This window comes from Carya illinoinensis, chromosome 11, assembly GCF_018687715.1.
Source record: "Carya illinoinensis cultivar Pawnee chromosome 11, C.illinoinensisPawnee_v1, whole genome shotgun sequence".
In the NCBI taxonomy this organism is placed as follows: domain Eukaryota; kingdom Viridiplantae; phylum Streptophyta; class Magnoliopsida; order Fagales; family Juglandaceae; genus Carya; species Carya illinoinensis.
In genome coordinates, this window is record NC_056762.1 from 42,809,773 (window position 1) to 42,823,382 (window position 13,610).

Consider the following 13,610-nt stretch of genomic DNA (forward strand, 5'->3'; position numbering starts at 1 on the left):
TTTGAGGTTTTTAATCTGTCGGCATCCCTACGAGGCACTTCAAGGACTACTTCCTCTTGAAAGTGCTTGGAACTATCTGTCATATAATATTATTTTACACGGTTCAACAACTGAATACACACAAAGGTGGGGTGTGGAATGAATAAGATTGTAGAGGATGAGGGTGCATCTCGGAGAGTTTTTGGGATTTGAATGACTTTAAATCATGTGAAGAAGAAACAATACATTAAAAAGATCAGGAACATGTTGATCCAGCTTACCAAGTCATCATGATTGGGTCCACTGGGAGTTTCAGAGACTTGGTCCGGTAATTATTTTCGAAGAGAACCGTATTTTATAATTTTGTTAATCAACCCTCGTTATGCCCATTTGCTTTCAAAGTTTTGGCAAGGCAAAATACAGGCACCCACACAGAAAATTATCAACAAAAAACAACCATAACATGGCAACCAAAAGTGAAGCTGGCTCTTTACAAACTACGAGGTGCCTCAAAATCATCAAATCCAAGGTCATCTTCGGTTATTATCGTCGGTCAGATTCAATTGTTTAAACATGGTTTCACCTATAAGCACGCCGAATAATGCTTATGGAAGTGTATGCATTATTCAAAAAAAATAAAAAAAATGGAAGTGTATGCAGCTGCATGCAGACAAAACAAACAGTGAACAAAGAGTCTTGCTAGCACAGTCGTGCACTAATCTATGTACTAATACTGATTTATTCATACTTAAAATTTAAATTAATATTCTTTTCAATAAAATTTACTTTTTGACCAATCACATCATATTGATGTATAGATTAATGCACAATTATACTTACAATTATATTTTTCCGTGAAACAAATAGATACACCTGGTACACTGGTTGGAGTCAAGGCAGCAAACATTCGTGGCCTACCAAGATATGCCATCCACGCCGGCTAACTTGAAAAACCAACTATTTCGTTCTGATTGGCATTGGCAATTTTTGCACTGGCCACAACGAGAAAGACATTATGTCATATACCAATAGCCTGCCGATTTTTAAAGATAAGTTAGATATGCGTGTGCAGTATATAAGGTTCAGTTGTGATGAGAGCATATAGGTGAAAGTTCATTGTCCCTCTAAAAGTTGGAGACCTCTGCTAGAAAGAGCACTGGAAATGGTGGCCAAAAATAGCATCTTCCGGTATGCGGATGGTGTCGACATGTTGTTGGGGATTTTGGGCAGCATTGGAGATGGGTTGCAGACGCCGTTGACGATGTTCATTCTAAGCGATGTGATCACTGACTACGGACTTACGAATAACTCTTTGACAAACGATATTGTAGACAAGGTAAGCACGTTGAATTCTCTTGTATAATCTGTTTTGGAAATGGTGCAAGAAATGCACCTCCTCGGGGCATCCTTGCTGCCACCATTCCAAGGTGCTTGGGAAGTAACATTTGCATGGGAGATTACACCTTCTAAATCATAGGGCTAAAGTACCAAACACCGGTTGTTCTTAAGGCAGTATCTTCTTTTAGCACCTTAGGAGCAAGTTGTAAACTCGCGTTTCTAGAGTCGCTATTTTCCTTTTGAAGATGGAAAAGGGTGCAGCTTGTTTCCGAGGCCATTACAAAATGCTTTCGGATTTTTCATCTTGTTATAGACCAACAATGAATGAAAATAGTGCATTTCAAATGTTTAATATCTCAATTTTCCCCTGCCTTCTTTCCATGGCGCTGCCTTTTGTTCTCCAAAACAAAGTAGCCAAATGATAAAAAAAAAAATGTTAAGAAAGCTGTTTCAGAAAGATAGTCAATTTCTCTTTTGTCTCTTCTGAGAATGAAGTAAATGTAATCTAATTGATGCCTTTGATGGTCCCTTTTGTGTGTCTGAATATATGATTTATCTTCTTAAGCAATTTGAACGTATGAACTTACTACTATGAACTATCATATCCCTTTTCCAGCATGCACTTAGGCTGCTCTATGCTGCGATTGGAGTTGGACTTTCCGCTTTTGTGGGTATGTTGAACTTTTGAAAGTTTTCCTAGATTCTTTTCAGGAATAATTTTCGGCTTAAAAGAACTAAAATTCAAACGTATCTTTGTTATCCAATTGCGATCGGTATTTGTTCTTGCAGAGGGGCTATCTTGGGCAAGAACTGCTGAGAGACAGTCCTCGCGGATGAGAATGGAATACCTGAAATCTGTCTTTAGACAAGACGTTGTTTTCTTTGATACCCATAGTGCTGGTGCTTCAACAACTAGCCAAGTTGTGACACTCCTCTCTTCGGACGCTAATTCAATCCAAGTTGCTTTATGTGAGAAGGTTGGGTTTCTATGATACCTTTCGCTTATTTAACCAATTACGCACGAACAAATCAGACATGAGTTCCCAAAATGGTATATTCTAATATTTCATTGAACGAAAAGTCCTACGGTACCCAATTTTCGTAAAAATTGATAGCTGAGGGAAAACTTTAGCTCTGAATATCTACAATGTCAATCGAGTACAAAAATGACAGAATACCATCAGGAAAAGTTGAAGCCTTGAGAGTTGAGGGCATAGGCTGAGGAATAAATGAAAGAAAATGATTATATTATAGTTTTCTTCATCTTGGTGCTGTTTGTTGAAACTGGAATTATTCCTATTTGCAGATACCTGATTGCCTTGCTTACTTGTCGACTTTCTTTTTCTGCCACATATTCGCCTTCATACTTTCATGGAGACTTACACTCGCAGCTATACCACTCTCAATCATGTTCATTGCTCCAGGACTTGTGTTCGGAAATATCATGATGGGCCTGGTAATGAAGGTGATTGAATGTTATGGAGTAGCTGGAGGGATTGCAGAGCATGCAATTTCTTCAATAAGAACTGTATATTCTTATGTGGGAGAGTGTCAGACACTGGAAAGATTCGGCCGTGCACTTCACACATCTTTGGAATTTGGAGTAAAATTAGGATTTGTGAAAGGTGTTCTGTTGGGAAGCATGGTAATTATATACGTAGGTTGGAGTTTTCAGGCTTGGGTGGGGACTTATTTAGTTTCTGAAAAAAAAGAACAGGGCGGCCATGTATTCGTAGCTGGGTTTTACGTGCTCATGGGAGGATTGTGAGTTATTTCCTTATAGCTATTCTTATGTTTCTTACTACTTGCTTAGGCTTCAGCTCCTTGATTTCAATTTAAAACTAATAACTGTGGTTTGATGAGTGCAGGAGTGTTTTGCGTGCACTCCCAAATCTAGCTGGGATTACACAGGCAAAAACTGTTGCCTCCCGAATTTTCGAGATGATTGATCAAGTTCCTGCAATAGACTTGGAAGATAAAAAGGGGAGGGCTTTGTCACATGTGAGAGGAGAAATTGAATTTAAAGACATAGTTTAGTTATCCATCAAGACCTGATACGCCGGTATTACAAGACTCCAATCTTAAAATCCCAGCTGGTAAAAGAGTAGGTCTTGTTGGGGGCAGTGGTTCCGGGAAGTCCACAGTCATTGCACTGCTTGAAAGATTCTACAACCCCAGTGAAGGAGAAATAATCCTGGATGGATACAAAATAAGTAGACTTCAGCTGAAATGGTTGAGATCCCAACTGGGCCTAGTAAATCAGGAACTTGTTCTATTTGCAACATCCATTAAAGAGAATATACTATTTGGGAAAGAAGGAGCTTCTATGGACAGTGTCATAGATGCAGCCAAAACAGCACATGCGCATAACTTCATCACCAAGTTACCAGACGGATATGAAACTCAAGTAAGACAACTTCAACATTCCTTGCTCAAAATATTTTTTTTTGTTTCCACGCTTGATGTATATTTTTTAGCTACTTTAAGAAATCTGGATTTCTGATGATCATGTTTAGCGTTTATAATGGCTTCTCAAAACTTCCAATGGCAATGAGATGTTTGATTCAACCCACTTGGCCTCGTTTGTTTTTACAGATGAGATGAGATAAGATAAAATCTTTTGAGATATGTTGAAATAAGATGAGATAAAATGAGATTAGATGAAATATGTATTTGTTTTTAGAGATGAAATGAGATAAAAAAATTTTGAGATATGTTGAGATGAGATGAGATAAGATGAAATATGTGTTTATTTTTAGAGATGAGATGAGATTAGTTTGACTTTGTTATAGTTAGTAGTATGATGGGACCCACAAGTACTTGTAGTACTTTTTATAATATTTTATTTATTTGCCAATGTTGCAATTTTTATTTTTATTTTTTTACTTCTTTTTTTTATTTGTTTTTTTGCTGCTTCTTTTGTTTATTTATTTACCAATGATGCAATTTTTTTTTTGTTGCTTCCTTTTTTATTAACCATTTGGTCAAAAAAAAAAATTTCTACTTCTTTTTTTTTAACCATTTTGTCTTTTTTTTTTTGGCTACTTCCTTTATTTATTTATTTACCAATGGTGTAATTTTTTTTAGATGAAAACTTGAGATCTTTTGAGATGAAAACCTAAGAAGAAACTTGAGATCTTTTGAGATGAAAACTTCAGATGAAAACCTGAGAAGAAACTTGAGATCTTTTGAGATGAAAACCTGAGAAGAAACTTGAGATCTTTTGAGATGAAAACTGGTAGATAAAAATGTGTGTTTGTTTTTATAAAACTTTTGACAGTACGAAAATTTTGAAAAGTTTTGAAAGTTTTGGTTTTTAGTCACGAAAACAAACAAGACCTTAGACATGAATCATGAACTTTGCAAGCCCTCGATGAATACTTTAATATGTTACGGCTTTCCTAGGTTGGCCAATTTGGATTTCAATTGTCTGGAGGTCAAAAGCAACGGATTGCAATAGCGAGAGCTCTTCTCAGGGAACCAAGAATCCTGCTGCTCGATGAAGCCACTAGTGCTCTCGATGCACAGTCTGAAAGAATGGTGCAGGAAGCAATTGATCGGACATCAAAAGGGAGGACAACAATCATCATTGCTCACCGCCTGTCAACGATCAGGACAACGAACTTGATTGTGGTTCTTCAAGCTGGCAGACTGGTCGAGTCAGCTTCACACAATGAACTGATGCAAATGAATGGTGGACAGGGTGGTGAATATTCCAAGATGGTCTAGTTGCAGCAGGTGGCAATGCAAAATGAAGCTCCCAACACTCCCAGTTCAGTAGATGGAAGAAATCATCATAAGATGAGCATCTCTCCCAGCCCAATCAGTGTGAGATCAAGCACTCACAGCAGCCCACTGTTATATCCCTTCAGCCAGGCATTTTCCATGGGCAAACCCTATTCCTACTCCATCCAAAATGACCTTGATGATGATTGTGATGAAGAATATTTCAAAAAATCTAGCCATGCTCCTTCTCAGTGGCGTTTACTGAAATGAACACACCTGAGTGGGGAAAAGCTGTGTTAGGATGCTTGGGGGCCTTAGGTTCTGGAGCAATACAACCCATAAATGCCTACTGTGTGTGATTACTTATATCAGTCTATTTCCTTAATGAATCTGAAATGAAGTCCAAGTCCAGAGTCTTGTCACTTGTTTTCTTAGGTATTGGCGTTTCAACTTTTTCACCAATATCCTCCAACACTTCAATTTTGCAATTATGGGAGAAAGGTTGATGAAAAGAGTACGGGAAAATCTACTAGAAAAACTGATGACCTTTGAGATCGGGTGGTTTGATCAAGATGAGAACACAAGTGCATCCATTTGTGCAAGGTTAGCCACTGAAGCAAACATGGTTCGGTCACTTGTTGGGGATAGGATGTCACTGCTGGTCCAAACAATTTTTGGGGCTACCTTTGCTTACATACTAGGTCTTGTGCTCACATGGAAGCTATCCCTTGTAATGATTTCTGTGCAGCCACTAGTCATTGGGAGTTTTTACTCGAGGAGTGTCTTGATGAAGAATATGGCTGAGAAAGCCTGGAAAGCACAGAAGGAAGGAAGCCAACTAGCAAGCGCAGCAGTCAATAACCCTAGAACTATAACTGCTTTATCTTCTCAAAAGAAAATATTGGGGCTCTTTGGATCAACCTTAGGTCCAAGGAAGGCTAGTGTTAAACAATCCCGGGTTTCAGGTTTTGGCCTGTTTAGCTCCCAATTTTTTAACACAGGTTCAACAGCTTTAGCTTTTTGGTATGGTGGGAGGCTCCTGACTCAACGAGAAATAGAAACGAGGCCTCTTTTTCAAGCATTTTTTATATTGCTATTCACCGCTTATATTATCTCTGACGCTGGGAGCATGACTAACGATTTATCTAAAGGAAGCAGAGCAATTCAATCAGTTTTGGCTATCCTTGACAGGAGAAGCGAGATTGATCCAGACAGCAAATGGGGTTTGGACATTAAAAGGAGAATACATGGGCGTATCGAGCTTAAGAATGTTTTCTTTTCATATCCAACAAGACCTGATCAAATGATCTTTAGGGGCCTGTGCCTTAAGATTGATGCAGGGAGAACGGTGGCACTGGTGGGACAGAGTGGTTCTGGAAAATCTACCATCATCGGTATTGAGAGGTTTTATGATCCTCTAAAGGGATCCATCCATATAGATGAACAGGAAATTAAGAGCTATAATTTGAAAATGTTGAGGTCGCATATTGCATTAGTCAGTCAGGAGCCAACTCTTTTTGCTGGAACCATACGCGAAAACATTGTCTATGGGAAAGAAAATGCCACAGAATCTGAGAAAAGAAAAGCTGCAGTTCTTGCTTGCCAGCTCATGAATTTATAAGGTATGCCAACTACTGCATATCCTAAACAAAATTTTTCCTTCCCAAGCATTTCTATATTGCTCACATATTAACCTAAACCATGGAAGAAATTTTTGGAGCCTTTTTGCCTTTATTTCGAAAGAGATTTTGAAAAAGAAACAAAGGACTACCTAATCATATAACCTCATGTAGCCAGGAAAAGGCTACCCGTATTGGAAGCAAAGGGAAACCAACAACTTCTTTGTTGATAAAATATTCATGTTTTTTTTTCCCTTTCTTTTTGCAGTGGAATGAACGATGGGTATGAAACAAACTGTGGAGACAGAGGAACTCAGCTATCAGGAGGTCAGAAGCAAAGGATAGCACTGGCACGTGCAATACTAAAGAACCCTTCAATCCTTCTGTTGGATGAAGCAACCAGTGCACTGGATGGTGTGTCAGAGAACCTAGTTCAAGAGGCACTTGAGAAGATGATGGATGGCAGGACATGTGTAATTGTTGCTCACCGCCTGTCTACAATACAGAAAGCCAACTCCATTGCTGTGATAAATAATGGACCTTGTTTCCTTAGGTCCTGGTGGAGCATACTTCTCTCTGATAAAACTACAAGGCAGCAGTTCCCCTAGCGGGTGAACCAGATCAATTTTGATTTGTGATTAGACATTAAGAGTGTTGTATACCATTACTCTTTCTCAGAAGACAAAGCTACTCATCTAAGTTTTGTGACACGTCAATCAATGTGACACATCTGAAGATATTTGTAGATCAACCTTTTTAGTGGCACGTAGTTTTCTCCCTTTACTCCACCAACCAATCAAAGACAGTTAAAGTATTGATTCTCATCAAATGAAACTTTTCCAAATATATCATTGCCCGTTTGTTTTTGTTTTTAATTGACAACGTCCCAAGAAGGAGAAAAGGGGGGGGGGGGGGGGGGGGGGGGGGGGGGGCAAAAAAAAATTTGAGGGTGAAAAGGGTCCTTCCAAGTTTCATTTATTCTTTCTAAATCAAAATAATCGCCATTTCTAAGATTTGCTTCTCAGTTATCATAATTGATGGGGGCAATCTTCATCTAACTCGAGGTCAACTGTTCATTTTGCCACATCATAATTTCTGCTTAATTAACAAACGGGTGGGTTCTTCAAAGTTTCCTGTCAAACTGTGCACATTTTACCCCAGCATCATGATTCATCAGCTCTTATAATTTAGGCAAATATTCTAATAATAAATAAAAAAAGTACCAAATAATTTACAAAGAAAGGAAAATTCAGCTTAATACAAATAATATTCGTTGCCATTGGAAAGATTGTAAATGAGATCAGCCACAAACAAAACAAAATTTACCAAAATGGCAAAAATCATTTCAGAGAAATCAACGATATCAGTTACAAATTGACCATACAATATCGAAACATCAAATACCTTGAAATAATCTGAAACATCAGAAAATTGAGCAAGTCAGGTCAGAAGGACCAGCAAACTAACCAAAACTCCCACCAGCGCACAATAGTTTCCACGCTCCGGGGCGCCGGACCTGAGCTTGATACCTTTTTTGCCTTTAGCGCCCGTTTCATCGACCAAAACACTTCCCGATCTTATAAGGCTGTGCTTCTTGGTCTTCCACCACAGGATCTTGAACCTCACCGCCGTTGCCAAATCCACCCAGAATTCAGCCGTCCCATTAGGGGCAACTACCCGGGAAACAAGTGTCATGTTGACCGCCGTATGCCCGTCCTTCTTGGCCTTCTTCTGGTGCCCCTGGTAGAACCTAGGAATGGTATAATTCCCTATGAGGTGCGGCTGCGACTTGTTGGGACTGTCGTAAAAAGTGAGGTTCACGTCGTCGTAATAAACCCCCTTGTCCTTGTTGCTGTTGTCCAGCCTGACCATAAAGATTAGAGTGTTGTTTTTCGCAGTATTCAGGGTTTTGTTGAGGGCTGGGAGATAAAACTTTTGGACGGAGCATTTGGGGTCATTGGTTCGTAGACTTAGCCACATGAAGAGAGATGTAAGGCCGAGAGTGAATATGAAGCTGCAACAGCACCGGCAACACCCACCGGCCGCGGGCTCCGTCATGTTCTTCGCTGGCGACGAAAGTGATCTTATTTTCGCTCTTTTTCCAGCGATGAAACCTTGTACAGTACAGGGTTTTGCTCTCTAGCTTAAACTAAAGATGAAGGAGATCAAGCCGTTGCCTTGTTGTTGCAGGAGATTCCGAGTGTTTGAGAATATGAGCGTACCCTGCTCGTAGTAACTTTCCCTTTATATAAAGTCGTGGTCTGTCCGAGAAATTATGTATGAATTATTTATCCAAGTTTTTATCTTAATTCATATATTTTCTTTTTTTGGGGGGGTGTGATATCGTTACACATGAGGCGTTTTGGGTGATGTATTGGGGCAATGGGATGTAGGGTTGACACTAGTTTTCCTTCTTTCCTCTCTTTGGTGACGCTAAATTTAGTAATGATAGGATGAATAGGTACAATGGTGGCTTGTGATTTTATCATTGCTCTTTGATGGAGAGAATGTGAGCTTCCTTGGAGCTGCCAAAGGAAAAGGATAATGAAATTACCAGGATGGTGGACTTGGGATACCGGATATTGGGGTCGGTCCATTACAATTAATTTTATCAACTAGAAAGGGGCTTGAAATTACTTGGATATAATGACAATTGTTTCCCTTTTCTTATAAAATAACACGTTTTCACTTTTAATAATTATGGCATCTTTAAGATTTAATTGTCACATTAAATATTTATTTAATTTGATTTTAATTGTCAGATTGGATAAATATGTCAATTCATGTTGGTTGTTCTTTATCAAAGGAATTTTTCTTTTTTAAATTACTAGATGCAATTCTAGAATATACAAATCTAGTATATTTATTTTTAAAAAATAATTTTTTATATAAATTTCAGATTTATCTTTTTTTTTTTTTAAATATACATAGCTTACGTTTCTTAAAACTTCTTAAAATTATAAATATCATTTTAAAAAATAATTTTGACAAAGTTAGATATAAATAACAAAATTATAAGCTATCCATTCACGAAAATATGGGAAAAATGAGTGTAATCTCAGGTGGTTGTCTTGGCCATCCACCGCAAGGACTGAAAACAGGACAGCTTGGTCAATACGCGGTCGTGGCATTTCTGGGTAACTTGTTATTTTTTATTTTTTTCTAAGCAACTTGTTACTTTAACATAGGTGGGTGCTGTCAAGAGCATGTGGCTCAGATGATACGAGACCCAGCCTCCATAAGAGAGGCCTTGGGTTCAATCCCCCTCCCCAATCCCCAATATCAAAAAAAAAAAAAAAAAAAAACATAGGTGGGTGCTAGGATCCCGCTGGGGAATCGGGGATCCCTGCAACTTACCGCTTTTGTATTTTGATTTTTGATTTTTTATATTATTTTAAAAAAATTTATAATATTATTAAAAAATAATTTCTTAATTATCAATTAAAAAAAAAAGAAAAAAAAAAAAGCGGAGCTCCTAGTGGGATCTCCTAGAGGATTCCTATCATTTTTTTTTAACATAATAGTTGTATAGTATGTTAAAATAAAAAAACATAATTATTGTATAATTATCCAATCAAAAAACAAAACCATTAATTTATATATATATATATATTTAAAAAAACAGAGTCAGTTCTGGGTCAACGTGAGCGCGGATTCGAATCTGTGATTGGAGAAGAAGACACGCACGACAGCCTCAACGGGTATAAGTCGTGTGTCACGTGTCAGTATGCTAAGGGTGTGTGTGGGGTTGAAATGGAAGCTTACCGCTATTTACCTTTCCCCCATGCCTCATATCATTCCATTGCGAAAAGGCCCCTCTTTGTAATATGCTTGTAATCTTTAAAACTCTTTTAAGTAGTTATTTTTCTTCAATGCACTTTTACTTGTCGAGAACAATTCAAATCTCCTCTATTTATTTCAAATTAATTATTAATAAAAATTATTATTTTTTAATTTTTTATAAAAAATTTAAAATCATCTCAATCTAATTTATATATTTTAATATAAAAAATTAAACTCATGTAAAAAAATTAAACTCACCTTAATAAAATTTATAAAATATTATTATTTATAATTCAATTGAATCAATTCAATTCATTTCAATAACTAAATGTAATAAATTTTGCGTGAAGCTAAAATTTGGGCCTGGTATTAATGCGTGCGTACTCTCAATACATTCGAAAGGGGCTTGCGGCTTGCCTACTGAAGATAGTAGCTTGTTGAGCTTGCCCATTTCATGGGCCAATTTGGAAGAAAAGGAAAGGATGAAAAAGGCCTTCAGACTTCGAAACCCATTTTGCCGTTACAGCGTTGATCAAAGCAGCAAAGAATGAAAGAATTAAATGGATACAAGAGTTCCATTAATGAATGAAAATTTTAAAACAAAAGAATACGGATATATCGTATTTATATATATATGGGATGCTGTCTTTGATAATTGATCTCTAGGAGGTGCTGCATTCAGGAGGTATGCCCTGTGGAAACCTCTTTAAGTCAGTGCAGTAATTATATATCATGTAGTTCTTCTGCACCCATTTTAACCTCTCTTGATTTGCAGTGTCCAGCTCTTGTGAAAGCCAGGAAGAGGTTTTGGTGGAGGAGGATTTGCTTGAACCGCAAGAAGATGCCCCAGAAGACCATATGCAAGCATCAGCTTTGAATTTTCTGTAGGAAGCAGTAAAGGGAGCTTGGCTCCAGTCTGTCTTGACAAGTCCACCTCTTGTAGCCCAGTCATCAGCATTCCAGAGACTAGAGTATATCCTCATCGGCTGGCTTTTTGGAAATGGAACACCAATTGATTCTGAGTTCTTGAACTCTCTAATGGGAGTTCCATCTACAGAGAATCTGAAGTACCAGGGGAAAAACTTACGTAAGTCAATTAATATTGGAAGAAGATGCTTGGAGATCAGATGGCCAGCCGAGAACGAGAACTTACATAATGCGCTGGGAATTCCAGAGGATGGAATAGGTGTGAAAATCTGCAGTTGGGTCAAACCAGAGATAGAACTGTTGCTCTCTGTTGCCTTTGCCTTGGCTAAAGACATTAGTATGAAGGATGTAAGGATCGCCACTGAGGTTCCCCAAGAACTCAAAGTCTATCTCATCCCATGTTGATCCTTTGGAAGATAACTGTAGGTGAACACATACATTTAGCAATATGAACATAAATTAAATTAGCAATGATTGTTACGGACAGAAGGAGAACTAATTACGTACATAGTAGGCGGTTACGGTGCCGGCAGAGTTTCCGGGGACGAGCTTGAGCTGCATGTCTATCTTTCCGAAGAGATATTCATTCTTGGACTGGAATCCTGAGCCAGAGGCTTTATCAAGGGACAGAGTAAGAAGCTCCCCGCTGTTGAGTGTCTTTGCACGGCCATCTCCCCAAGTGAGGTCAAATTCACGGTTGAAATTACCAGCCGTGAGAGTCATCAAAGAGCAGAAAAGAACAAGCGCCAGAAGCATTAGTGGAGAACATGATGAAGAAGCGGAAGAACTCATGGACGCCATGGTAATAGGTGGGTATCAGGTTGGGGTTTATAGTATTGGAGTGAGTTTTAGAGGTCGAGATGGATGTGCTTGGGAACTTGGTTTGGTATTTATACAAAAAAGAACAGGTGAAGAATGAGCCAGAAATCAAAAGCTGAGGAAGTGCAGGGGAAGGTCCAGTCAGCTAAGCTGTCAACAGTTGTTGGCTTTTGGGGGGAAAAAAAAAAAAAAGGTACAAAAATTAGCTGTCAGACACAAACCAATCTACACACACGCATAGTTATTGCTGCAGATGCTGGCTGAGTCCCGTCACCAACCCAGCACCTGCCACCTGCTCTTTCTTTTGTTGGACTCCAGCTAGAGCTGGTGGTATTCAAACCTAATTTTTTTAGCAAAAGTGCCTGTACCAATTAATGCTTGTCTATACACACCAATTGGGACTTCAAACCAAAAAAAAAAAAATCCCAGAAAAAGTTGAAATTTCACACTGTTAACGGTGTGGTCATTGGTGTAACCATTTGTCATCACCGACATGGCGGCATCCTCGCGCACCGCCCTTCAGCGCCACAATGGTCGGCTGTTCTTTATTATTTTTTTGACGCGCCACTCGTCTCCTTCACGTAATCACTCACTCTCTGCTGCTCTCTTTCCACAGTCGCTACGCGCGTCCTCGTACTTATCAGAACATGTGGACCGGCATGGAATGAGGGTTCTACCCTTCCGTTACCTATGTTTAAGAAACTTCCTCGCATGTTATACTAATTTCTTTCATTTCTTCCCGGTCTTTGCAGTCATGTGGGGTACTTATCCCGACAGATTAGTAAATTATTGAAGGAAAATACTATATCTCAGGATATTTATTCTTTATATAATAAAAAAATATTTTTAATTTAATAATTTTTTAATTTAATTTATTTTTATCATTTTGTAGTTTTACAAATTAAATATTAATAATAATTATATTCTAATTAATTTTTTAAAAAAAAGTATGATTAAATATTAATAATAATTATATTCTAAATACTAAATGTTTATTATATTCTAATTAATTTAATTTATTTATTTAGAGTGAGAAATTAATATTTTAATATTTGATGAAACAAATGTAGTTAGCTATATTTGATAAAACACTATAGTTAAAATCAAAATTATTTTAGAGATGTCCAATCTAATGTAAGGTCTTTTTAGCACATATTATCTAAATTTTGGTCATCCTTTAATTTTGACCAAGTCAACAAGGATACTCTAAGATGTAAAGTTTTAAATTAATGTGATTTATGTTGCGTCGGGGGCCAACCCTTCAAAACTAACCATGCATTAAAAGATGTAAAGATTTATGCCTCTAGCTATCTCACAATGTCTAATTATTATTTAATTATTAAAAATTTTTCATACTTTCAAACAAAATATAAAAAATAATTTAACTTTTTAAAATCTCAAAATAAAAATAATATATAA

General features: G+C 37.6%; 2 protein-coding genes and 1 pseudogene across 2 annotated transcripts; 1 reads left to right on the forward strand and 2 right to left on the reverse strand.

Annotated features, from left to right (window-relative positions):
* Positions 1-866: 866 nt before the first annotated feature.
* Positions 867-7,277, forward strand: LOC122282524 (annotated as a pseudogene).
* Positions 7,278-7,916: 639 nt separating this feature from the next.
* On the reverse strand, positions 7,917-8,942 carry LOC122282924 (protein NDR1-like). The gene has a single exon (XM_043095001.1). It carries the CDS (start codon positions 8,718-8,720, stop codon positions 8,103-8,105), a length of 618 nt encoding a protein of 205 aa, XP_042950935.1. The 5' UTR covers positions 8,721-8,942; the 3' UTR covers positions 7,917-8,102.
* A 1,983-nt stretch (positions 8,943-10,925) lies between these two features.
* On the reverse strand, positions 10,926-12,243 carry LOC122280610 (xyloglucan endotransglucosylase/hydrolase protein 22-like). The gene is made up of 3 exons (XM_043091579.1): positions 11,880-12,243; positions 11,599-11,792; positions 10,926-11,507 (listed from the first exon to the last, which is right to left on the reverse strand). Exons 1-3 carry the CDS (start codon positions 12,171-12,173, stop codon positions 11,108-11,110), a joined length of 888 nt encoding a protein of 295 aa, XP_042947513.1. The 5' UTR covers positions 12,174-12,243; the 3' UTR covers positions 10,926-11,107.
* Between the last annotated feature and the right edge of the window lie 1,367 nt (positions 12,244-13,610).